Consider the following 26,757-nt stretch of genomic DNA (forward strand, 5'->3'; position numbering starts at 1 on the left):
GGGACATCCATGGTGAACAGGTTTCAGTGGAGATTCCAGACTAAGACAGACTAGGAAGAAAGGTCTGGTGATCTACTTCTGAAAATTAGCCAATGAATACTCTATGGATCACAACAGAACGTTGTCCGACTTGCTTGCTTTGGACATGTCACCAGGAGGGATCAATCACTGGAGGAGGACATGATGTTTGATGAAGTAGAGGGCCAGTGAGGGCAAGGGAGACCCTTGGTGAGATGGATTGGCACAGGAGTTGCAATGAGGGACTTAAACATGGTGGTGATTGTGAGAATGATACAGGACCAGACAATTTCATTCTGTTGTACATAAGGTCATCATGAGTTGGAGTCAACTCAACAGCAGCTATCTATCTTTCTATCTCTACATCCAATTACAATTTTGAAAAAGACAGAAAGGTGTCCAAATGGGGATTCTTATAAAGTAAACACTGGAGGTAGAACATTAAATAATTTAACAAAGGTATTTTTACAAGGTGTTGAGATAGTATTTTTCTTTCTGATCATCTAACTTCCTACAGTTGGCCCTCTATCTGTGGGTTCCACATCCGTAGATTCAACCAGCCATGGATTGAAAATATTTGGGGGTCGGGGAGAGTTTCCAAAAGCAAAACTTGAATTTGCCACTCCCGAGCACTAGACTAAATCCTTTTGAATGAAGGAATGTGTAGGCATCCCCTGCTGTAGCCTCCCACCACATCCCCTGCTGTAGCCTTCTGCCATTTCACGGATCCTCAGTTTCTCTCCAACACTCATTCTTTGAGTACTGTTCACCTAGTGTCTTGTCATTATTCCCTAAACAATACAGTGTAACAACTATTTACATGCATTTACATTGTATTAGATATTATAAGGAATCTGATTTAAAGTATATGGGAGGATCTTCATGGGTCATATGCAAATACTATGCCATTTTATATAAGGAACTTGAGCATCTTTGGATTTTGGCATTGGGCAGAACCAATCTCCCTCAGGTGCCAAGGGATAACTGTGTAAGGACAAACACTGGGACTTCTGGAAGAGTGGGTAGTTAACATATTTGGTGAGCCCTCTCAAGTCTTTTTGTAGGAGCCTGGGGAAGGTCTGGCCTCTCGCACAATGTAAGGCCACACAGCACCAGCAAAGCAGGTGCAGCCAGGATGCAGCAGAGACTGGTAGGAGGCCAGCAAGAGTGGGTCCTACTGTGAGCAGAGACTTCTGGAGCCAGGCTTACAAGCAGAAAGTGGAGGGTGGGATAAAAAGCCAGTGAGGGCATCCTCCGTGAGGAGCTAGGCCAAGACAAAGTGAGGAATGTAGGTTGGACTTAAAAAAAAAAAAAAAGACAATGGGAAATTCCTGCACTAAAAAGCAGTACAAATGAATGAAGCTGTGGGCTGCCAGAGCCAATGGCATAAACACTGGGTGTGCCTTTGGCTCAGGAGCTGTGAGGAGGGTGCAGATATTTAAATAGCCGGAGAAGTAGGTGCTGAGTCACAGGAAGCCCATGACTGTATTATCTGACCAAGGCCTGTGGTGGAAATGCTTCATGCTGTTGACTACAGTGAGAACTGTTGGCTCCATATACCACTTCTCGATGGTTATGCTTCTGTTGTAATGGGACCAACATGGCCGAGTTTCCTGTCACCTCTCACTCTAATCAGCGCTGCCCAGACTCTGCAGAATAATCTGTCTCAAACACTTCTTCTGTGAACATTTATTATCTCGTAGTTTCTGTGGTCAGAAATTCAGGGGTGGCTGAGCAGAGTGGTTCGAGTGCAGGATCTCTTGAGAGGCTGCAGTTATCTGAGGTTTGACTGGGCACACACTTCTTTTATCATGCCTCTGCCTAAGAACTTTAAGTGGCACCCTACTGCCTAAGCCAGCTGCCATCAAGTCGTCTTCAACTCATGGCGACCCTGTGTGTGTGTCAGAGTAGAACTGTGCTCCACAGCGTTTTCAATGACAAAGTTTTCAGAAGTTGATTGCCAGGCCTTTCTTCTGGGTGGATTCAAACTGCCAAAATTTCAGTTGGCAGCTGAGTGTGTTCACTGATTGCACCCCCAGGATGTCTTCCTACTGTTTGCTTCAATCTAAACTCTGAACCTGGCTTCATTCTGCCTTTCTGTGCTGGTCCCTCCACCTCTTCAAAGTCTTCCTGTCCCATTGGCAAGGTCTGCTTACTGCTCCACAAATGTTCATGGCTTGGATTAGGTCTCTATTCCTTATGCTTTTAGTCTTGACTTCTGTCTTAGTCATCTAGTGCTGCTATAACAGAAACACCACAAGTGGATGGCGTTAACAAACAGAAGTTTATTCTCTCACAGCCTAGGAGGCTAGAAGTCCGATTTCAGGGCGCCTGCTCCAGGGGAAGCTCTCTCTCTCTGTTGGCTCTGAAGGAAGGCCCTTGTTATCAACCTTCCCCTGGTCTATGAGCTTCTCAGGCACAGGGACCCTGGGTCCAAAGGACTTGCTCTGCTCCTAATACTGCTTCCTTGGTGGTACGAGGTCCTCCTGTCTCTCTGCTCACTTTTTTATATTTCAGAAGAGATTGGCTTATGACATAACCTAATCCTGTAGATTGATTCCTGCCTGATTAAGATAACTGCCTCTAATCCCACCTCATTAACATCATAGAAATAGAATGTACAACACACAGGGAAATCACATCCGATGCCAAAATGGTGGACAATCACACAATACTGGGAATCATGGCCTAGGCAAGTTGACAGATATTTTGGGGGACACAATTCAATCCATGACAACTTCTCGAGGTGGTTGTAAACTCTTTAAGGGAAAGGACGTATGTCTTTTTAAATTTATTCCTCTTCTCCTCAGGACTTAGTGCTAAGCATATTAAAGAGTCAAAGCCTGCTGCTCGACTCAGTTATAGTTGACCGAAAACACTAGTCAGAACAGCACCGGCCATAATTAGATACCTTATAAGGGCTATTAGATTGAGATAATGATGAGCTCAGAATCAGAACTTACCTTGGTGTGTTTTTTTCTAACGACAATATAATAAAGGCCTCAAGATGACCTGGTCTAGTGGAGTTGGAAAGGACTGAGTCTGAATGCCAGTTCAGTCACTTATTAACTGTGTGACCCTGGGTAGGGCACCGTGACTCACTATTTCTTCATTGCACAAGAAAGATGATCTCAGCGGCCTCTGAGTGGTGTGAAGATTCAGATACACACCAAAAATTAATTCTCTAGCATAGTAAATGGCTGTTATAGACATTCAAAAAATGTTTTTATTACAGAAATGTTGAAACCTCTATCATTTTTGATACTATTGGTTTTCTATTTTTTTCCTTGTACCCAGATCAGAAATAACCATTTCTAATTTTCTTTAAACTCTTTCAAGTTAGATATTTCCTGTTAATGAGAAGTTGGTAGACATCATATGCACAAAGCAGGTTTTTTTCTTCTTTTTTTTATAATCTATTTGGATTATAAAAAGCAATCATAAGCCAAATTGCTGATAGCTTTGGGCTGAGAATGATGACAAAAAGGGAAGAAGAGAAGGCATAGATAGACTGCTTAAGTTGCTGGTAGAGATATGGTCCACTAACCCTTGATTTAAAAGAGCCCCGGTGGTACAGTGGTTAGGCACTCAGCTGCTAACTGGAAGGTCAGCCGTTTGAACCCACCAGCAGGAAAAAGATGTGGCAGTCAGCTTCCCTAAGGGGAAGTTCTACTCTGTCCTATAAAGTTGCTATGAGTTGGACCCGACTCAATGCGATAGTTTTTGTTTTTTTTTAACCCTTGATTTAGAAGGTCCCTGGGCGGCACAGGAGCACTGGGGGCGCGGTGGTCAAGAATTTGGCTGCTAACCAAAAGGTCAGCAGTTGGAATCCACCAGGTGCTCCTTGGAAACCCTATGGGGCAGTTCTACTCTGTCTTACAGGGTCGCTATGAATTGGAATTTACTCAATGGCAATGGGTTTGGTTTCGGTTTGGGTGGTACAAGCTGTTTGTTTGATCTTCTGCTAACGGAACGGTTGGTGGTTCGAACCCTCCCAGTGGGGCTGTGGGAGAAAGTCCTGGTGATCTGCTTCTGTAAAGATTACAGCCAAGAAAACCCTATGGAGCAGTTCTACTCTGCAACACATGGGGTCGCCATGAGTCGAAATCAACTCAACGGCAACAGGTAAGTCTTGATTTAATGCCTGTGATGAGATATTGGTGGTAGGAAAGCCCCTCTAAGGGATTCCTGCCTTGGCTGGAGAGGGAAGGACAGAGCCAGGCCACTGGCTCTTTGCATTGCTTGAATTTGCTGCAGGATGGACATGGCTGAAAGGAGGAGACCACTGTGAATTAACCAGGAGTGAGAACATCAAAACGGAACTTTATTTCACCCAGGAACAGAATGATAAGATGGCATTCTTCTCTATTTAAATTCCTTATCCCATCTTCTTGTCCTCCTACTCGGGGATGCTGACAGGGACTGTCAGGGCTGTGGTGCCAGGCGTGACGCTTCTGCCCACGGGTCAAGAGACCTCACTCTCAGGTGTTGACTCTGCCCCTGCCTTGGGGGGTCGGCCCTTGTACTCGCAGGGCCTTAGTTGCCTCTGTAAGTACAGTAAAACTCCGTTAATTCTGATATTGTCGTTCAATAAAGATAGTGAAACAACCAGTTGGCAAGGTGAGACCTTTTCCTGCCATTACTGCTTCTTTATTTAAAAGTACAGATAATATTTGAAATGAAATAAAAACTCAGAGGCTTAAATGCATCAAATAAATCGAAGTAGCAGTGACACACACATCCAAAGGCAAATGCAGCTGTTTAAAGCCATATCTTGTTTCACTAGCACAGGTACAGCAAGGGTTATAAATTGTATGCCTCCCCTGCTCCAGGACACAATGAAAGGCAACCATATTATTCCCTTTCGCAAAAGTCAATGGTCTTCAGTGTGGTAGCAAAAAGGCGATTCAATTAAAAAGCAAGGCTACAGAGGAATTTTCTTACAAAATTCCCGAACAAGGTTTGTGTCCCATCCCATGATATTATATTGTCCATTACAAAAAAGTCTTCCTTAGCAAACACACCTCCAATATTACTTCCTCTGCTTTCCATCTTTATCACTGATTTCAGAGTTTCTGATATCTAAGGATTACTCAATCTGGCCTTGGCAGCAAATAAACAAACTGAAAGTTCCTATTTGAAAGCCCTGTTGCAAAGAATAGTTAATGAGTAAACAGAATTTACTGACTTGAGAAACATCCAGAAACACCAGAAAAGGAAATATCAGAATAGCTTTGTCAAATGGGAGCAACGCTTTGAAAACACTAACCCATTTTGGAAACAGAAAGTTAATTTACTTCCCCCCTTTCGTTCCCTTTTCTCTCTTTCTTATTATCCCTCCTTGACCTCTGAAGATTTTTATTATTTTTCCCCCATTAAGAAACTCAGCATTCAGGCTCTTGACTCCCCTTATGTTCACATGTGTTCAGGGACCAGGTGCCACTGTTTATTTGGAATGTAAAGAGCCTTTCTGTGAAAATGGATGATGTCAGTTTGAAGGTACAGATATCATGGGAAAAGCACACAGGAGTAGGCCATAAGGCAAATTATTTATCCCTTTTCTGTGCTAGCTAAGAAAACTGGTGAGGAGGATTCAGAATGGATTTCGAATTGTGCACACCATTTTATGGAGTCTATAGAGATTTTTTAATAGAGATTGACAGCTTGCCAACTGGGAGTCTCACCACTTCTCTCTGGGCTGTTGTGAAGTTTCATGGGCTTTGGTGCATTATATCAGGATAGCTGTGTTTGGACAATGGGGAAAAGGGATGATAAAGGGCTAAGGATAAGTTAAGAAAGAGCATCAGAGAGATCAAAATCATGAAATTCTTTCACTTTCACGGTTGGATTCATTCCATTAACTGGCTTCCAGGGGCGTCCGGGACACTTGGGGGAGGTTGTTTCTGGAAAATCAGGTATCACGTTAAACGAAAGGCTATTTGGTTCTACTTGGATGTCAGGGATCCAGTCATCATCATTCTCTGTGGGAGGTGGTACTGTATTAGGTGTCACAGTTGCAATGAGATCTGAGTCCCAAAAGTCAGAAAAGGTAACTGCTACATCTGGCTGGGCTAGGGAAGGGATGGGTGTTGGCCTTTCTGTCTTCTCTTGTGCCTGTATAAAAGGTGTAGTACTCCCTTCAGGAGAGCTTACCAAATGCTCTTCTCTCCAACCATTGTGCTTTCCATTGTTTTTGCCTTTATTTTTATGTTTTCCATGGTCATGTCCATGTTTATGTCCATGGGCTAGGCCAAGTCGTTTTTGATGTCCATGACCAAGGCCATGTGGCTGTTGGTGTCCAAGGCCAAGGCCATGTCCCCTTTGATGCCCATGGCCTTGGTCATGCTTATGTTTATGGCCATGGACGCCATGTTTTATTTGCTTTTCAAGGCCCCAACCATGCCCACGAATATGTTGCTCTTTTCCTGGATCCTGCTCTTCATCTTGTACAGGTGCCATGGAAGTGTGGGGTGGACTTACAGTTGTTACTTCTCCTGTTCCCACCGGTTTCCATGATACTGATCGGAAGGGTGAAAAACCTGGAGGCCTTTTCCTCAATGAGTCCTAACAGGAAATATTAAGATGAATGCATTATAGCGAAAACCACACAATCAATGAAGAGGGAAGGGGCTGAGACCTGGCAATGCTATCTTGGTTTGTAATGGGGCAGGTCCTTGCCAGATTTTAATATTATATTAATATCCCAGAAAGGATGAAAATGAATAATATTCTTTCCTCTTTTGATTAATTTTTAAAAATTTGCAGGCAGATTTGTAAACTTTCACTTTAAGCACAATAAAAATTACTAAAAAAAAAAATTTGCAGACATTGATTATTGCTCTTAATAAGACTCTAAAATAACCCAGAAAGTTTTTTTCTTTATCTGGAAAAAACAGGTGGTTGAACCACGAAATCTCTAGGGTACCTTCTAAGTTTTAACGGCCTATGATTTTATAAGTTGGTTGCACACCATTTATTAACTGACACTTTCTATTAACATAATTACTTCTTTTATCCTAAAAGGCTCTAAGAAGCTTCACAAACTGAATATACAGGGAGTCTGTATCCATGATCACTTGATTGGGCTTAAATACAATAGAACATGTTCACAAGCTGGAAATGCAGCCTTTGTGTAATGCTTGTGTTAGACTATATATGTACCTACACATGGCAAAAACCTTAGATGAGAAAAAAGGGAGAAGAGGCAATATGCATTAGAGGATATGGAATTGCGGATTATTTCTACCTATATTTTTACTACCCACAAGAACATGATGCTTTAAGCAGTGGTCATTGGCGGAAAATGCATGGGCTTTGGAGTCAAACAGGAGCCCTGGTGTCACAGTTCTTAAGAGCCTGGTTGCTTACCAAAACGTCAACAGTTTGAATCCACCAGGCGCTCCTTGGAAACCCTATGGGCAGCTCTACTCTGTCCTGTAGGGTCGCTGTGAGTTGGAATCGACTGAACTGCAGTGGGTTTCGTTTGGAGTCAAGCAAGCCAGACTCCACCAGCTGTCAGCATTGTGGTAAAGAAGATGGGCTCGGATTTGACCTAGATTTGCATCAGGTGCCGTTACTTATATTGGCTGCATGACCCTGGGCAACTTACTTGAGCTTCACTTTCGTCATGTGTAAATTATAAATATTAACAAGACTCATCTCAAAAAGTTATAATGAGAACTAATGGAAAATGTGTGTTGAGTCCTTAGTAGAGTGCCTGGTACAGAGAACTAAATCCAAAAACCAAACCAGTTGCCGTCAAGTTGATTCCGACTCATAGCGACCCTACAGAACAGACTAGAACTGCCCCACAGGGTTTCCAAGGAGAGCCCGGGGAATTTGAACTGATGACCTTTTGGTTAGCAGCTGTAGCACAGGAGGATCTGACAATATTATTGTTCACTCCTGGATCTCGGAGTCCAATTTTTAGCCTCTCATGTTTTCTCAACCTTGACAAAGGGGAGAGGATTACTTACCTCCCAAGGTTCTTTTAAGAATTTAAAAATCATCATGCAAGCTAATGCTTCTCAAACATTAAAGTGCATACAAATCCCCCCGGGGATCTTGTGAAAATGCAGATTCTAATTCATAAATTCTGATTTGGTAGATGTGGTGTAGGATTCCCTGCGCGGTGTAAACTTTTAATGCACTCCTTTGCTAACTGAAAAGCTGGAGGTTCAAGTCCACCCAGGGGTACTTTAGAAGAAAGGCCTGGTGCTCTGCTTCTAAAAAATCAGCCACTGAAAATCCTACGGAGCACCATTCTACTCTGGCACCCATGGGGTTGTCATGAGTTAGAGTAGACTTCACGGCAACTGATCAGTGTGGTGTGGGGTCAGAGATTCTGCATCTCTCACGAGCTCCTGGGATGCGAGCAGAAGGCACGTTAGCAGGGGCCACATGTCACAGAATCGAGAGCCTACGAAAGCCTCGATGGGACATGGTAGTGTGTGATGAAGATTAAGAGGACTGTTGCACTATTTTAGCCATGTAAAAGAGAAGTCAGTGCAGAAATATGAGATTTCTTCCCATTTTAAAAGATAGTTGCCCCCAATTCATTTCACAAAAGGTTCATTTTCAACCCTCGAAATATGGCTTTTCAAGAATGAGCAAAACCACCCCCCCCGGACCCCCACAGCAGACTGTAATGGAAATCATACCATTGCCAGCGGTTGGCAGTTGACAGTAGGGTAAATTTTTTCCTCCCAAGGTACCACGTGAACGTCAGCATTGCATTCTAGAACTTTCTATCCATGAAAATGGAAGCCGAAAGAGAAAACAGTGTTATTCGTGAGATACTTCAACAAATGACTATTTAAAAATCAGATAATTTTCCCAGGGAATAAGTAGACAGTCTCATGACTACTCACTCCAGCTTCCTTGGTTTCACAACTACTGATCAATTCTTCATTACTTTCCTTGGAACAAGTGGTTTCTCTGGCTATGAAAGTAAAAGAAAATTTCCTTCCAGCCACCACCTGGAAAATTAATTAGCGCAAAGTAGGTGTTTAATACATATGTGTGTAATGAATGCTATATTTTTACTCTAAGAGTTTTTAAGGAGGAATCTTGACATTTTAATTATACAATGACCACATGAAAGTTACATGTGAAAAGTATAAATGTTTGACAACAAAACTTTCAGGTTGTATTCATGTTTAAATTATTCGGCTGTTGTTAGTCCCCATTTTGTTTCCTAAATGTGAAAATATTAAGAAGAAGAAAAGAAAAGCAGGCTATAATTTTAATTTTTTCCTGAGTTTTCTTTTTCAACAGCTGCGAAATTCCCTAGTAATTTAAGGGCTCAAGCTGTAATGGATTCTAAGTCAAGTAGGAAGAAAAACATAATAAGCATTTTCTTTAAGCATCCTTTGTCCTGCCAAATCTTCAATCAGAGAAATATTGGTTTCATATCATGGTAGAAATTATATGGAGTAAATAATGTGATTAGGAAAATCATTTGGGTTTTCTAGCTTGCTTCTCTTAATTTTTTTTTTTTATATATTAAGAAACAATTTTAATCTCTAGCAACAGTTGTAATCATGATACATTTTTATTTTTCATTAACCATTATGGCTCAGTTTCTCAACCAAATTATTCAATACTTAGTTCTAGGATTTACATTTGTACGTGTGGGGGGGGGGGGTGTCATGCAGCTATTTATTAAAAAGAATGCATGATATCTATATTTATTGGCCTGTAGGGATGGCTATTATTGAAAAACGGAAGTTAGAGGATAATGGTGTTAGCCCATAAAGGAAACCAGACTTCTTCCCTATCTCTGTGTTGTTGAAAGGACAGAAAAATGTGTGTTAGGAAAAAGGAGTCACACACACACACAACAAAACCAAACCTGTTGCTGTCGAGTCGATTCTGACTCGTAGCGACCCTATAGGACAGAGTAGAACTGCCCTGTGGAGTTTCCAAAGAGTGCCTGGTGGGATTTGGGGTCTTCTACTCCAGCCACAAGAAGCCCTGGTGGCACAGTGTTTAAGCACTCTGCAGCTAACCTAAAGGTCAGCAGTTTGAACCCACCAGCCGCTCCATGGGAGAAAGATGTGGCAGTCTCCTTCTGTAAAGAGTACAGCCTTGGAAACCTATGGGACAGTTCAACTCTGTCCTATAGGGTCACTAGGAGTCAGACTTGATGCCAACGGGTTAATGGGACTTTGGCCACTCATTTTGTGGATGGGATCACAAAGGTGAGTGAGCCTGGCTCACTTCCTGGGGTCACCCAGAAGTCAGTGGCTGCTGCAATAGAACTAGGTCCTCTGACTCCCTAACCGGGGCAATACTTAACCCTCTAATGACATGGCACGGGAAGAGAGATGAATCCGTAGAAGGTACTGTGTGGTAAAGAATTAACCTTGCCCAAAGAGAGGTCTGGCCTTTGCCCTTGGGTGCTGGCAGGTAACCTCTTAAGTGCTTGGAATGTACTGACTGATAGCTGCGTCTTTGTTTACCTGGAGGCTTTGAACCACACGAATAGTAATAGTACTGATTTATGGCAGAAGCTTTGGGACACCCAATCACACAGGTGGTCAACCATGTCAATGTGACCAAGCCCTAATAAAAACTCTGGATACTAAGTCTTAGGAGAGCTTCCCTGGTTGGCAATACTCCATGCACATTGCCACACAACATTGCTGGGAGAATTTAGTGCTATCCTCAACTCTACTGGGAGAGGACAACTTGAAGCTCCATGAGCGGAACTCTGCTGGACCTGTGTGCCTGTGAATTTAATCTGTATCCTTTTGCTGTAATAAACTGTAACCGTGAGTATAATAGCTTTCAGTTATTCTGAACTTCTAGCAAATTATTAAGGCTTAGGGTGGTCTTAGGGACCCTGAACTTGCAAGAACATTCATTATTATGATATCACTCTACCTGGGAAGGGGACCCAGGTAGAGGAAATAGTGGAAGAAATGACATGAGAATAAGGTAATGTGGGGAGAGTCTGGGCAATGATAGACTAACTGGTGTGGGTGAGCCCAAGGCGCTAGGTGATATTATAGTAAGAGATACATCTAGAAAGGCATAGAATAAGCCTGCTTTTCCTAACCCTGGAAACCCTAGTGGCGTAGTGGTTAAGAGCTAAGGCTGCTAACCAAAAGGTCGGCAGTTCGAATCCACCAGGTATTCCTTGGAAACTGTATGGGGCAGTTCTACTCTGTTCTATAGAGTCGCTATGAGTCAGAATTGACTTGATGGCAATTGGTTTGGTTTGTTCTTTTTCCTAACCCTGAATTTTATTAATTATGTAATAGTCGCATAATAGTATTTACATAGCATTTTAGAGTCTGAACAATTATTTTTTGCATCTTATTTTATTTGATCCTCTACAGATAGAAAATTGAGAGAATGTTTTAAGTGACTTGTCTAAGATCACATGTCAAGCATGCAGTGAGGTAGGGACTTGGAATTCAAATCTACCCAATCCCATTCACCAAGTTTGCTGTCTTCCAATCCAGAGCCAAGATCAGTGGCAACATCAGTCAGTGATTGGTCATAGACTGTGGTATCACTATTGTGTAATGTAATTTACAGACCTGTACTGTTGCGTTTTTCACACTGTCAATCTTGAAATAGAAAGGTTCGTTACTCTCTGCATTAAGCTTTGCGATGGAATGATTTAAAGCCTCCTCCAGCTCTGGGCTGTCAACGGCTATCTCCTTGGGACAGCCAGCACAAATCTTGGTAGGTGGTGGTACAAATTCCGCTTCTGAAAGAATCAGATTTGAAGTCAGTGTGTGCACTGGAAGAATAGCCTAGCCTAGCCTCTCTCTGGCACATACCACCACTTCCATGTTTTTAGAGGGTAAGTGGCAACCAGTAGGACCAGTAGCGAGTGGAACAAGGTTGTCTGTCTGTCCTGCACCTTCCTGCTTCCACTCTCCTCCCCTCCTCAGAGCCCGGTGTATTTAGGGAAACCAGTGACTCAGTCATGCAACACTTCTGAGTTTTTGCATTTTGGGTGGAAACTGTATAAAGAGCCATGTTTAACTTAAAGGACTGACTCTAATGGGAACATAAAAAGTCCTATGGTCCTATGGCCCAGCCAACATCAAGAATGCTTCTCATTTTGCAATGTACACAAAAACTGTCTTTCAAGTCTGAGATAAGTCAACTTTTTTTTTTTTTTGCTACAAGCCAAATAGGAAATATTGACTTGGCCATAAGCTCACACTATCTTCCTTCCTCCCCATTATCACATGCAGAAAAGACATCTTTAATTGAAAGGATTTTATTCTGAATGGTTCAAAACAAGGTACAGTTCTCTCTAGCTTATACCACCTTGTACACAAGGAGGACCAGCTGGCATTGTACTAGAGGCCAACTTTGCCCAGAGGAAGTACATTTTCCCTCTGTTACCATATTCCCTTCTGGTCACTTGCAGAGCAGCCTCGGTGGACATGTTCTCTGCAAGCTCTGTAGGTTACATAGACTATGGGAGGCAAAACACAGTTCATCTGAAAAAACCCAGCCAGTTGTCTGGGACCAACATGCCACTATTGGAGCACCAGTGTGTGCTACCCCATACCTGGGTGAAGGTCACAGTTCTGTGTGAAAGAAGTGATTCTTAGCTGAGGATCCATGTACGCAGTGCCTCTACATTCACCGGAATCCTAGTTTTTGGAAAGTATGGAAGTGCATAATCTTAAAATGCTTTTGAGAAGCTTTAAAGTAAACAGCTAGTAAAATTAAAAATAAAATTAAAATGATTGCCAAATCATTGCATAGAAAATAAAATGAAACAAAACGTAGTCTAACTGCAATAGAGAGAAGGAGAAACCATTAGGTAATAACATTAGTAACAAGAAGAGGAACACATACACTAACACCCCAAAAGAATGAAATGAAATGACAAGAATACCTAGAACAGAAATAATTAATATGTAAGTAAAGGGGTAAAATTGCTTTGTAGAAAGGCAAAGGCTTTCAGAATTAAACTAAAACCACAATGACCTTATTGCAGCTTCAGGAAACATAACTTCTAATCTTCTAATAAAAATACAAAGAAAGCTTAAAAATAAAAGATCAGCAAAGCTATATCAAGTGTATATGAACAAAAAAAAGAAACTAGAGTGCCACTGATGTTGGATAAAGTAAAATTCAAGGTAACAAAAAAATCACAAAAGTGGTAAAAATTATAACTTTATGTTTTTAAAGTACAGTTGCTAAGGCATGGAATCAAAAGACATAAAAATAAGATCTATGACTAGAAATGGGTGGAAATAATTGTGGTGGGAAAACTTTATACACAACTATAAATCTAAGACAAGCCAAATGGATAAAAAATAAATAAGGCCAGGGGAGACTTTAATAATATAATAAAAAAGATATATTTAAATAGTTTTTTTAATAGCATCAAACCATTGCCTTTGAGTTGATTTCAACCCATAGCAACCCTATAAGACAGAGTAGAACTGCCGCATAGGATTTCCAGGATGACCCTATAGGACAGAGTAGAACTGCCGCAGGAGGTTTCCAAGGCTGTGATCTTTGTGGAAGCAGACTGCCACAGCTTTCTCCCGGACAGTGGCTGGCGGGTTCAAACTGCTGACGTTTCGGTTAGCAGCCAAGTGCTTAACCATCTGTGCCACCAGGACTCCTTGGAAATATAAGCACACCTCCCTAATTAGTTGGGGTCTTCCTTGGGTAAAGGAAAAAATGAAAAACAAAAACAACAAAAATGAGAATTTCACAAAATATCGCCAGAGCAGCATTCAGCGTTACTTCATGGTATGACAGGCTTTCATATTTTAAAAAGAGAGCAAACACAAAACAAACAAAAACACCTCAGTGTTTATCTCAATAAGTTAGAAAGTAAAGAGTAATAAACAGCCTTACAGAAAACAAGAAGGAGGAAACAGTCAAGACAAAAGCTAAACTAAAGATTAGAAAATAGAAAGCACTCGCATTAGGAAATAAATCCAAATGATCATTTTTGGGACAAGGAAAAAAAAATTAAATTCAAGAAAAAGCTAATACAACCGAGGACACAGAGAAGTGTAAAAATATAACAGAATATTTTGAACAAGTGTATGCTAGTTTAAAATCTCAAAGAAATGGATACTTTTCCGGAAAATTATAATTGACCGACACTGACTTAAGAACAACAACAAAAATCTTGAATGGAATGATGACCAAAGAAGAAAAAGAGAATGTTATCATTACTCTCAACTTCCACTCCACTTCTACCTCCAATCAGCCTAAGCAGTTTTATAGGTAAATGATCTGTAAAATTAAAGAAATATACCATTTCCTTGCTATATAAATTGTTTCTGAATATAGAAAGTCGTGACAAGCTACCAACTCATTCTATAAAATTATAATCTGGTACCAAAATCGGAGAAGGTAGCGTCCAGAAAACTGTAGACCACTTTCACTTATAAATGTAGATGTAGAATTTATAAATAAACTAGGAATTGAATCTAAATGCACTTTTAAAGAATAATCAATACTTAACAAATGGGGCTTAATCTTGGGACTCTAAAGATTACAATTAGGAAAGCTGTCAAAACAACATGCTAATCAAATAAACATATGATATTTCAATCTATGTTTTAAAGCATTTGCCAAATTCTGCACCCATTCCTTATTAAAACAAAACAAAATAACCGAACTCCTTAGAACAAGAATGCAAAAATGCTTCCTTAATGTAACAAAGAATGCCTATCTGGAGCCCATAGCAAATATTACATAGAATAAAATTCTAGCAGCTCCCCAACAAAATTAGGAAGAAAACATGAATGCTCGAGACCACTGTTATTTCAAAAAATATCTCTGGAAATTTGAGTCAATTAAATGAGTCATATGATGAAAAAGCAAACCTTGGAAAATAATAGATAAGTGTTTTATTTTCACGAGATATTATTATATACCTAGGAAAATAAAGAGAATCAATAGAAAACCATAAGAGTTGATCAGTGAGTTCACTATTGTTGCTGGATATAAGGTAAGTATAAAAAAAGTGTGGGAGCCCTGGTGGTGCAGTGGTCAAGCATTCAGCCGCTAACCAAAAGGTTGGCAGTTCAAATCCACCAGCCACTCCTTGGAAACCCTGTGGGCCAGTTCTACTCTGTCCTGTAGGGTCGCTATGAGTTGGAATTGACTCAATGGCAATGGGTTTGTTGTTGTTGTTGTTTTAATAAAAAATGATAGATTTTTATTTATGGAGCCTTGATGGTACAATGGTTAAGTGTTTGGCTGCTAACCAAAAGGTTGGCAATTCAAATTCACCAGCCACTCCTTGGAAACCCCACGGGGCAGTTCTACTCTGTCTTGTAGGATCACTAAGAGTCACAATTGACTCAATGGTAATGGGTTTCGTTTTTATTTTAATAGTAGTATTAAAAACAATAAAACAAAAAGATTTAATTCCTAATAGCAATAACCAAAACAACAAAACAAAACAAAAAACTAGGAATACCTTTCGCGATAAATGTGCTGGGTATATATAAAGAAAATTATAGACGGTTAGAAATATAAAACATAAAACTCGATTAATAGAAAGGCATAGCAAGTTTTCAACACAGAAGAATAGGGTTTTCTTGGCTGTAATCTTTATGGGAACAGACCATCAGGCCTTTCTTCTGTGGTGCTGCTGAGTGGGTTTGAACTGCCAGCCTTTAGGTCAGGAGTCAGTCGCAAACCGTTTGCACCACTCATGCCTGTAAATGCCATAAGCAAAATGCTAGGAACTTTAAAATTAGATTTTTGCATACTTACACCATTCAAAAGGGACTTGCAGTCAGGAGTTAAGAACAGAAAATTCTCCTTGGAACAATTAGTTTGCACAATTGAGTAGGTAATTCCATAGTTCCATCCAGCCACCACCTGAAACAATTTTTTGGATTGTGTATTTAAAAAGCACTTTAAACATTATAGCACAGTGAGATATAAATGTTATGTTATGAGGAGCTTAGAACACTGACTGCATATAATAAATGCTCAGTAAATATGAACTATTAATATTATTACTAGGCAAAAGTCATTACCAAATACATATTGAGCATTTTGAGAGTCTCACAGCCCTCGACACACACCACACATACACTTCCCCCTACACATCTGAAAATGAAAAGAAATACATAGATGGAATTACTGTATTTCCTTAAGTGAGACCTAGCAATTTTTCCTGGAGAGAATATGTTCCATTGAGTTTTATGAGATATTAATACTACTCTCCTGGATAGATTAAGAAAACTTGGAGTTGGTGGGTCCTTGGAATTCCAGACTGCCTGGTAGTGAGATTTCTTCTGCTTTATACCAGGCTGGGCGCACCTAGATAGTGATACATGGACATAATTGAGTAGAACAGGCATCTCGAATGAAGGCAAGTTGGAAGGTCTATTAAATGCAGAGAATGTTACTAACCAAAGTGAATCACTCGAAATTAGAGGCTGAAATACAAGGGACCCAATTAATGTCCATGAGGACTTGGTGAATGGAGCAATGAAAAGACCAGATTTACAGGCATTTACATTTTTGTCTGATGATATTCTCATGGCAACCCCGTGTGTGCAGACTAGAACTGCACTCCATGGGGTTTTCAAGGCTGTGACCTTTCAAAGCAGGTTGCCAGGCCTGCCTTCTGAGGCATCTCTGGATAGGCTGAAACCACTAACCTACTACTCGGCTAGTAGTTGAGCACTTAACCATTTACACCACCCAGAGACTCCTTGTTTGATGATATAGAAACTATAGATTAGAGGATACTGAGAAAGCCTGGCCAAACTTTTTAGACACGATTTAACATTTCAGAGATATTGTTTAACTCATGATAGCTAGGTGAGGATATGGTTTTCTTAAAATCATAAGGCCAGAATGACGTTTCCACTTTATTGTCTCCAGAAAAATATACGTAATGCTTACTGCGCATTCATTCAGAACACAACTCAAAGCAAGTGGTTTGATTAGCTACCTTTTTCCCTTTACATATTTCAGTATCCTAATCACTTGGATTAAAAAGAAAACCCTTTGTCTCCTGTGCCAGCGATATAAAAACATGGAAGAGTTCCTCACTACCCAACAAAACCCATTTCCATTGAGTCAATTCTGACTCATAGCCACCCTATAGGACAGAGTAGAACTGTCCCATAGGGTTTCTGAGGAGCAGCTGGTGGATTCGGACTGGCGACCTTCTGGTTAACAGCCGAGTGCTTAACCACTGCACCACCAGGGCTCCTCCTCATTACCAGTAGTGTAACAACACGTTTTCCTTTGGCAAATGGTGTATTTTAGTTAATGAGGCCTTAAACATAAAGATTTAGCAAATTCTAACAATACTGTGTACATGAAAGATTAAGGAACAAACCTGTCTATGAAAGATTAAGGAACAAACCTGTCTATGGGCCTTCTTCACTTCCTGAAGAGCAAAGAGGTAGGGGTGCTCAGTGTTGTTGTTAAAGTACTCAATGGCGTGTCTCAGAACAGGCTCCAGGTCGGGGCTGTCTGTCGATATAGGGTGATCACATCCAACGCAGGTGTACTCTTTCATCACTACAGGGCCCTCGGCTTAACAAAGAGCGGGCCAAAAGGCCGAGTTAAAGGCTAAAACTAAAAAAAAAAAAAAAAAAAACCCAAACTCTGCTGTCGAGGGTTTCTGACTCACAGTGACCCTAAAGGACAGAGTAGAACCGCCCCATAGAGTTTCCAAGAAGCGCCTGGTGGATTTGAACTGCCAACCTTTTGGTTAGCAGCTGTAGCTCTTAACCACTACGCCACCAGGACTTCCTTAAAGGTTAAAGCCAGGCTTTATTTTCCAGCACTCAGATACATTGCCCTTAACAAATAAGATACTTTAGAAGGCCCTAATAAACAAACTTGCCAATAAACCATAGGGTACAATTAGGAAAAAAGAGAATGTAAGGCTGTTTTTCAGTTAGAGGATTTAAAAAACAAAACAAAACAGGAAACCATTGCCCTCGAGTTGATTTTGGTTTGCGGCGACCCTGTGTGTGCAGAGTAGAACTGTGCTGCACGAGGTTTTCAAGGCTGTGATCTTTTGGAAGCAGATCGCCAGGCCTTTCTTCTCAGGTGCCTCTGGGTGGGTTTGAACTGCTAACCTTTTGCGTAGTAGCTGAGCTCTTCACCATTGACACCACCCAGGGACTCCATCAGAGGGTTTTTAGTCAGAGGGAAAAAAAATCACTCATTCATTTTTGTTAGTTGCCATCAAGTCAATTCCGACTCATGGGGACTGTACGTGTGCAGAGTAGAACTGCTCCATAGGGTTTTCAAGGTTGTGACCTTTTGGGAGCAGATCGCCAGGCCTGTCTTCAGAGATGCCCCTAGGTGGGTTTGAACCACCAACCTTTAGGCTAGTAGTCAAGTGCTTAAACATTTGCACCACCCAGAGACTCCAATTATTCTCTTAGGCATATCTTATACACACAATATATACCTTGTTATTTTAATTTATAAAGTTATTTCAAATTATACAAGTAATACATGAATTTATCCACTCAGGAAAAAAATAAAACATTACAGATATTATTTATTTTTTAGTGTTCAGTAAAGCCCCTTGAAGCCTGGCTTAGGGTTGAATACATTTTGCATCCGTTTACATCAACAATATGCCAGGTGCTGAGCTAGGCTGCGTGGATACACTAACATGTTAGTGACGGCCACTGTCATGAAGGGGATTCCAGACAAGCAGAGGGGCAGACCTGTAGAGAGGTCACTTCAAGATAACTCGGTAATAGCTGCAAAGGCAGGGGCAGAGAGTGAGATGAGGGAACCTTTTCCTGAGAGGAAGATGGCTGAGCTAAGAAGAATGAACGGGGGTGAACCAGGCAAAAAGAGGTGGGAAGCTGTGGGGAGAAGGAATGGAAGACTCCCCGTGGGATGCGTGTCTACATGTGAGCCACATGTTACCAGCCCAAGAAGTGTGAGGCACAGGGGTGTAATCTGAGGCCTGATTCTACTTTTGAGCCTGAACCTCCCTCTAGGCCAGGGGTTGCTAACTATATTCCAAGTGCCATGGACTCTCTGGCGAATCTGATAAAAGCTATGGGCCCCTCCACAGCCAAATGCATGTTATGAATTGAACCGTATCCCCCAAAAATATGTATTGTAAATTCTACTATGCCTGTGGTTATAATCACATTTGGGAATGAGTTTTCTTTGTTATGTTAATGGGGCAGTATTAGTGGACCCCGTAAAACCATACCCATTGCCATCGAGTTGATTCCGACTCATAGAGACCCTATATGACAGAGTAGAACTGCCCCACAGGGTTTCCAATGAGTGCCTGGTGGAGTCGAACTGTTTCCTTTTGGTTAGTAGCTGTAGCACTTAACCACTACGCCACTAGGGTTTCTAGTATTAGTGTAGGATGTGTTTTAAATCGATCTCTTTTGAGGTATAAAAGAGCAGATTAAGCAAGCAGCTAAAAAGTGAAGGTGGAGGGAGAGAGATTCCATGCCACATGAAGATCACCAAAGAGCCAAGGAACAAGGGACTTTCCCCAGGGCTGACAGAGAGAGAACTTTCCCTAGACTTGGAGCCCTGAATTTGGACTCATAGCCCCTAAATTGTGAGAAAATAAATTTCCGTTTGTTAAAGCCACCCACTTGTGGTATTTCTGCTACAGCAGCACTAGGTTACTAAGACAATGTATATGCTCAGAACATTTTCCATACAGTTTCAGGGTATTCACAGACCCTCTGAAGTGAATGAAGAATGGTCTGCTCTAAGAACGGGGAGCCAGTGAAGGGTTTTTAATGACAATTAAGCTATGAAGCAGAAGTTTGTACTAAATTACCAAGCGATGTGGATAACGAATAGCCCCCAACATGGCGGCCAATGGAGGCAAATGCTACAGTACAGAAAGGGAAAAGTGGCTGAAGCATGAGTGCTATACATGAATCCCCGCCTACGAGTCCTAGGCTTCTACACCCAGCAGGCCCACAGCCATGTGCTGACTGCAAATGTATGTCAAGAAAAAAATTACTGGGTAAATATGTATAGCTTTGTTCCCTTTCCTTTTTGTAGAAAGTCATGTGGAATCAGGGTAACAAGCGATGTTAAAAATCTGGAGGGCAATTGTACTGGAAAGATAATTATTTTTTATCTAGAAGCTTTTATTAGAAGATGAACAGGGGTAAGAGAAGAGACGGAGGCACCTTTGCTGCGTAGAAGGCTTTGAGGGTGAGAGGAGTAGAGAAAGATATTAAACCCCATTTTGGGGGGGGGGGATGACAGAATCATTTTCCAATATACAGCAACAATTCTGGAGGTTTTTCTAAAATTCAAATAGAGATTTCAATTCCTTGTGATTTCTTTTCTATTCTGGAGTGTTTTACACTGAATGTGACTTCTTGCAGGAATGGAACCCCAAGGCAAAGGAGATATTCTGGGTTGCTTATGGATGACAAAGACCATAGACCTGCCACGAGGGTGATGTTCAGTTGTGAAGCCTGAAGATGCTATTCTACAGGCCTCATGCACTAAAACACTACCTTTCAGGGGGCCAATTGCAGGAAGGCTTGTTCAATTGATACCCCCAGCTCTGCCCCTTCCTCTGTACCTGGCACTTCTGCCACATGAGGGAGGAGCTAACAGTGGTTGTATTTGTTGATCCATTGCTCCGTAATTATATCCTTAAGGAATTTCGTTTATTGAGAGTCCACTCTTCCAGCTACTTACTAGCTATGGAATCCTGGGCAAATTACTTAACTGCTCTGGGCCTCAGCTTCCTCGCCTGTAAAATGGGCTGATAGTTACACCTACTTCATAGAGTTGTTGTGAGGATTAAGTAAGTTAACACGTGTAAAGTGCTTAAAACTGTGCCTGGAATGTAAGCCCCCAATCCATGTTAGCTAGTCTGGTTTTTATGATTAATACAATATTATGGTTGCTAGGTTTGGGTTTTTTTTGGGTTTAGATATTGCACCTGTCTTATAGGGTGGCTATGAGTTGGAATCCACTCAGCCACAATGGGTTTAGGCATTGCACCTTCTGGCGTATCGCCCTGTTTCAGTCTCACAAAAATCCTGTGAAGCGGGAATTACCGTTATCCACCTTCTACAGAGGAGGAAAAGGAAAGCTGAAGGAATTTGAGAGGCCTGACCTCAAAGCCTGTGATTTTCTCGCTGTAGGGTGCTGCCCAGCATTGAGGGCGGGTCTTGTCTTCTTGTCTTTGTGCGAGGTACCTAACACAGCGCCTCACAGGAAGAAGAGCGTCGGAAAATAGTGCTGAGGGGATGACCGGCGTGAGCCTGGCCCCGACCTCAAGACTCTGCGTGCTCCTCCAGCGCCCTCTCCCGGTCCCCCTCACCCAGACGCTGCAGCTGTCTCGCTACTGCCGCCCTCCAGCAGGGGGCGCAGGCCTGGCCTAGGTTGTCCCTGGCACACCAAAAACGTTAAACCAAAAACAGAAATGGTGGATTCTCCCCCGTGGCAGCGCTGCCACCGTAGGTATCAGCTACCTGGAGTAATCTGGCAGGTCTGGGTAGCAACGATGAATTTTGTATCTTTCCCCTTCACTGTCGCTGTGCATTCCCCTGTGGCCTAAAAAGAAAGAAGAGACAGAGTGAGTACTTATCTTAATCTTTTGGGCCGAGAAGTCTACCTAACCTGTTGCCAACAAGTTGATTCCAACTCACAGAGATCCCATAGGACAGGATAGAACTGCCCCATAGGGTTTCCAAGGCTGTAATCTTTCCGGGAGCAGACTGCCACATCCTTCTCCCGCAGAGCTGCTGGTGGATTAGAACCACGACCTACCGGTTAGCGGCCGAGCACTTTAGCCACTGCTCCACCAGAGTACGAAGTCTACCTAACAAAAAAAACTTGTTGCCATCCAGTCGATTCTGACTCATAGCGACTCGATAGGACAGAGTAGAATTGCTCCATACGGTTTCCAAGGAACTGCTGATAGATTCAAACTGCCTACCTTTTGGCTAGCAGCCCAGCTCTTAACCACTGCGCCACCAGGGCTCTAGGATCTGCACTAAGGCCTGTGCAAGTTGGAGCACCCACCCTTTCCCCTTTCCAGCCTTTGAGCTCAGCATAAGTGTCAATCTCTCATCTCTCCGGGGTGGGGTCCATATGTCCTGCTTGGTCATCAGAGCCCGCTTCTCACGGGAGTGGAGTCCCTGGGTGGTGCAAATGGTCAAGCACTCAACTACTAACTGAAAGGTTACAGGTTCAAGTCCACTCAGAGACGCCTTAGAAGACAGGCTTGGTGATCTGCTTCTGAAAGGTCGCAGACTTGAAAACCCTATGGAGCAGTTCTACTCAGAATCAACTGGACAGTAAGTGGTTTGGTTTTTGGTTTTCTCATGGGAGAGCTTCTTTCTCCATGTTTAACTGGTGGCCGGCCTCCCGTCCCTTTCTGTCTATGCGAGAACATAGACATCAAGCATTTGACTTTTCTACAATCTGAGTGTTTATGTGGATTCCCCATAAGCGGGCTTAGAACCATAATTTAATCATCCCCTGCACAAGTACACAAGCCTGGCAAGCTCAGAAAACACGGGAGGTGTGGTAACCATCCCCGAATGAACTTACAGCTTCCGAAGCTTCTTTGTAGTCACAGTCTTGCCAGGTTTTGCCACTTTGAACAGGACAATCACCCTCCTTGATTTCGTACTTGAAGGAATAAAATGTGCCAGAGCTTTCCTGAAAAAAAAAAACGCAACCAAACATATCTTTGTTCATCCCACCAACCCAACAGCATGTAATCGGAGTGGGATCTGGTGTTGTTATGAATATTTGATCTTGATTTGATTCAGTGATGTCAGGTGAAGGGTACTGAAAGTTATAAATATTTACTTGGGAAAAAATATTCACAATATATTGGCAAATATGTTTTTTAAAGTTTACAAAGCAGTAACCACAGTATTAGCTCACTTTTTTAAAAGCCAACTTATATATTCATAGATAAAAAAAAGCTGTTGCCTTGAAGTTGCTCCCGACTCATAGCGACTCCATGGGACAGAGTAGAACTACCCCATAGGGTTTCCAAGAAGCGCTTGGTGGATTCAAACTGCCAAACTTTTGGTTAGCAGGCCTTCCATATACACATATGTCTACAAAGGTCTGAAAGGGTATGTATGCAGCAAGCTGTTAGGAGTTTGTCTCTTGGTGGTAGGATTACAGTAGGCTTTTACTTTCTTCTTTAAATAAACCTTCCTGCATTGTCTGACTGCTTTTTAACAAACATGTTACTTTTTTCCCCTCTTATTTTAACTTTATTTATTATTCAAACATATCTTACTTTTGGAAACCCTGGTGGCGTAGTGGTTAAGTGCTATGGCTGCTAACCAAAAGGTCAGCAGTTCCAATCTACCAGGCACTCCTTGGAAACTCTATGGGGGCAGTTCTACTCTGTCCTGTAGGGATGCTATGAGTGGGAATTGACTTGACAGCAGTGAGTCTATTTTGCAGGGGGGGGGTTATCTTTTATGATTAGGCAAATAAAAGAGGTCTTTATTCATTTCTGAAAAAAAAAGAAAGTGAACAGTTATCTCTGGATGATGGGGTTAAGGAATTTTAATAAATGCATTTGCTTTCCTCCCCCCCCCCCCGCCCCAGGTCATAAGGTAATAAATGAGAGTTTTCAAGTGCTAAAAAAAAAAAAAAAAAACTCTTTTTATTTTTTTTATTGTGCTGATTCAGGTGAGCTTTCAGGTATAAGGTCCTAGCATGTCCCAGCAGCAAGGGACCTGAGAGGTGATGTTGTCCAGCCCCTCATTTTGCAGATGAGAGAAGGGAGGGCCCAGATAATGGAGTCAAACAAGAGAATCTTGAGAATTCCTTCCAGGTCTTATAAAGCTTATAAAGTCTTATAAAGTTCATTCGTGTCTTATAAAGCAGTAAGTGGTATGGTATAGGCTGTGCCCACAGGGGGAAGTAAGAATAAAGAAGTGGTTTTATGGATGTTTGAGAACAAAAAACCACATTTGCCACAAATTATCAGCAAATGGAGACAAAACCAACAAACTGTCATGTGAGCACCCCGGGAAGGCTGGAGGGTCATTTTAGTCGTATCTAGAGCTTCGGAACTTGGCACTCCCCATGTGAGTATGTCAGATTGTGAAACACAATAGCACAACTTTACCTTCAGAAAAAAAAAAAAATTAAAAATATCCACTGTGGCTTTTTTCTTTAGCCTCTTGATGTGAAATGGTTGGAATTTTTTTCCCCCACTGAAGTAACCAATGGCTTTACTATTCCAGACACATAACACTTTACAGTGAAATTCATTGAAACAAATCCTGGGAAGCTTTGTGTTTCTTTGTATCATGCATCCTGCTGGGATCATTGCAACGGCATCATTGCAGTGCTAAAAATTATTAAAAACCAACTAAACACTGCTGTTAACTGGATGCATTCAACCATGTTATTCTCACTTACGTCTTCTCTTAGATTCTTAGGAACCCCCTCCCCCCTGAGGTGTGGAGGACTTTATTTATTTCTTACCCAGGCAGTGGATACTCTTGCTATAGCCCACCTGAGTTCCTGGATCTTCCATTCTGCTTAGTCCTTTTAATTCCGTTTACATTTGTTTCATTTCACCTGAGCAAACTTCCTCTCTGATCATCTGGGTAGCCAGTGTTAGTGGTCCCAGGACTAGTCATACGCTGCCTTCCTAGACCAGAGAGTTTGGCTTTTTCCAAGGTGTAAGCGTCTGCCTTTGCTTATCAGGTCTTGGGGGTAGGCAACTGGGGGAAAGCAAAAGACCTGGACTTGGTGGGACAGCACAAATCCCAAATGACCTCAAGGTCAAACACAGCTCACTCACCGTCTTGATGACCTGGGTTATACGGTACAATACAAACTGGTTGCCGCTTTGGTTTTGACCGTTATATTTCTTCAGTGCAGCATTCACAGCCTTAAAAACTTCCTCGTTGTTACAGTCAATGTCCGTTGAGAAGGGTTCCTGGGTCAAACTTGGGAGCAGCCTGGAGCAGAGGAAGAGGATGGCGATTAGTTTCATGATTTAACAGTCTTCCCTCTAGCTGTTGAAGGGTGGTTTCACCAAGAGTGTCTCCGGTCCCTTATTGCCTCTGCCCTCTCCTCTCTGCCTCAGCGCTCTGTGGGCCTGCTTGAATTCCCACTACCATGCACTGTTTTGCCCTATTCCAGAAGGGCAAATAGCACTGCTGGGTTATCCAAACAGGTTTCTAACTGGAACATTTCAACACTGGGGTTGTTGCCCTGCTTGTTTGCATTTTAAAAGCATGGGGGTTGTAGGAGGGGGGTACAGAGCACCTGTCCATGTGATTACACAACATGCTTTATCGAGCAAATCGGAGCAGCACCTAAAAAGGAAGAGGAAAGAACCATCAACTAGCTCAGTTATTTCCTTGTGACTCTCCCAAAGGCATTTAAAAAGGGCCCTGCATATAACAACAATGCACCACTGCAGAAACACCTCTCACAGTAGAATTTCTTTGCAGGCTATTTGCATAGAAACAGGCTACTAACAATCAGATTGCATGCCTGGGGAAGCCCATGCTCAGAGGAATAAAGTGAACACTGAGAGTCCCAAAGCAAGACATTGGCACAACTGAAAATAAATTATGGGCATCCTGGGAGCCCTGGTGGGGCAGTGGTTAAGAGATTGGTTGCTAACCAAAAGGTTGGCAGTTCGAATCTACCTGCCACTCCTTGGAAACTCTATGGGGGCAGTTGTACTCTGTCTTATAGGGTCTCAGTGAGGTGGAATTGACTTGACTACAACAGGTTTGGATCTGGTCTCTGGTTCATTCAGCCTCTTTCCACTTGGCTTGTTAGTCTGTAAAGGAAAGCACTCTCCAGGGTGAACGAGGCAGAGGAGAAGCCTAAGCACAGATAGAGGTCTTGCGTGAAGCCCTGAAGCCCCTATCTTTGCTTCTTGCCTCTGTTTAGGTGAATATGGGTGTCTTTCCCTCACTAGGCCTAAGCAACCTTTTTGATAAAGTTGGACTATCCAGGGAGAGGAAAATCCTGGTGGCATAGTAGTTAAGAGCTACAGCTGCTAACAAAAAAAATGTCAGCAGTTTGAATCCACCAGACACTCCTTGGTAACACTATGGGGCAGTTCTACTCTGTCTTATAGGGTCACTATGAGTCGAAACCAACTTGATGGCAATGGATTCAGGGAGAGGAGGTCTGTGGATAGTTTAAAGAGTTGGGTTATCGCTTAGTAGGGCTTTCTTACTGAAAAAAAAAAAAAGGTGACTTCTTTGTTGTTGTTGGCAGGATTTCTAGCTTGGAGATTCAGTCTCCCTGACAGCCTCTGGAAAACAGAGGTCGGTGTAGGCTGAGTGGTGGCCTTGAAACAGTGGCAGGAACATGAGCTTGGCAGTAAATCCAATCTGGATTCCAATCTAACTCTGCTTCTTAATTGTTATGCAACCCTGATTTTCTAAGCCTTAGTTTCCTCATCTGTAAAATGTGGAAAGTAATACCTATATTACTTTTTTTTTTTTGAGGGGTAGATGAGGTAATATATGTACCAAAGCCAAACCAAACCTGTTGCTATCGCGTGGATTCCAACTCAGAGCGAACCTATAGGACAGAGTAGAACTGCCCCTGTAGGGTTTCCAAGGAGTGCCTGATGGATTCGAACTGCAGCCCTTTTGGTTAGCAGCCTGAGCAATTAACCTATGTACAGGGATTGGTAATTAGTTTTTACAGATTATACTTACTATTAGAGTAGAAAAGGAGCCTTGGTGGTACAGTGGTTAAAATAGTCACCTGCTAGCCAAAAGGTCAGTGGTTCGAACCCACCAGCCGCTT

The 26,757-nt window shown here is 42.1% G+C and overlaps 1 protein-coding gene across 2 annotated transcripts; it reads right to left on the reverse strand.

Annotated features, from left to right (window-relative positions):
• Positions 1-4,320: 4,320 nt before the first annotated feature.
• KNG1 (kininogen 1) lies at positions 4,321-25,163 on the reverse strand. 2 transcript variants are annotated; one of them, XM_049880766.1, is made up of 11 exons: positions 24,776-25,163; positions 22,540-22,650; positions 21,456-21,537; positions 17,366-17,538; positions 15,751-15,858; positions 12,560-12,644; positions 11,568-11,740; positions 8,889-8,996; positions 8,679-8,765; positions 6,499-6,582; positions 4,321-4,564 (listed from the first exon to the last, which is right to left on the reverse strand). In XM_049880766.1, the coding sequence occupies exons 1-11, from the start codon at positions 24,968-24,970 to the stop codon at positions 4,484-4,486; spliced, it is 1,287 nt and encodes a 428-aa protein (XP_049736723.1). In that variant the 5' UTR covers positions 24,971-25,163; the 3' UTR covers positions 4,321-4,483. The 2 variants fall into 2 exon arrangements, with proteins under 2 accessions (XP_049736723.1, XP_049736714.1); XM_049880757.1 differs by lacking the exon at positions 4,321-4,564 and having other exon boundaries at positions 4,577-6,582.
• Positions 25,164-26,757: the final 1,594 nt, after the last annotated feature.

Source organism: Elephas maximus, chromosome 1 (assembly GCF_024166365.1).
Source record: "Elephas maximus indicus isolate mEleMax1 chromosome 1, mEleMax1 primary haplotype, whole genome shotgun sequence".
NCBI classification, from domain to species: domain Eukaryota; kingdom Metazoa; phylum Chordata; class Mammalia; order Proboscidea; family Elephantidae; genus Elephas; species Elephas maximus.

Excerpts from the sequence above, each read along its gene's own strand:
- KNG1 (XM_049880757.1), bottom strand. The coding sequence starts at position 24,970 with ATGAAACTAATCGCCATCCTCTTCCTCTGCTCCAGGCTGCTCCCAAGT. Across the intron at positions 8,997-11,567 it reads TGAAAAACGCAACAGTACAG|GTGGTGGCTGGAAGGAAATT; the intron begins GTCTGTAAATTA and ends TTAATTTTCCAG. Across the intron at positions 8,766-8,888 it reads GTGAAACCAAGGAAGCTGGA|AAAGTTCTAGAATGCAATGC; the intron begins GTGAGTAGTCAT and ends TTTCATGGATAG.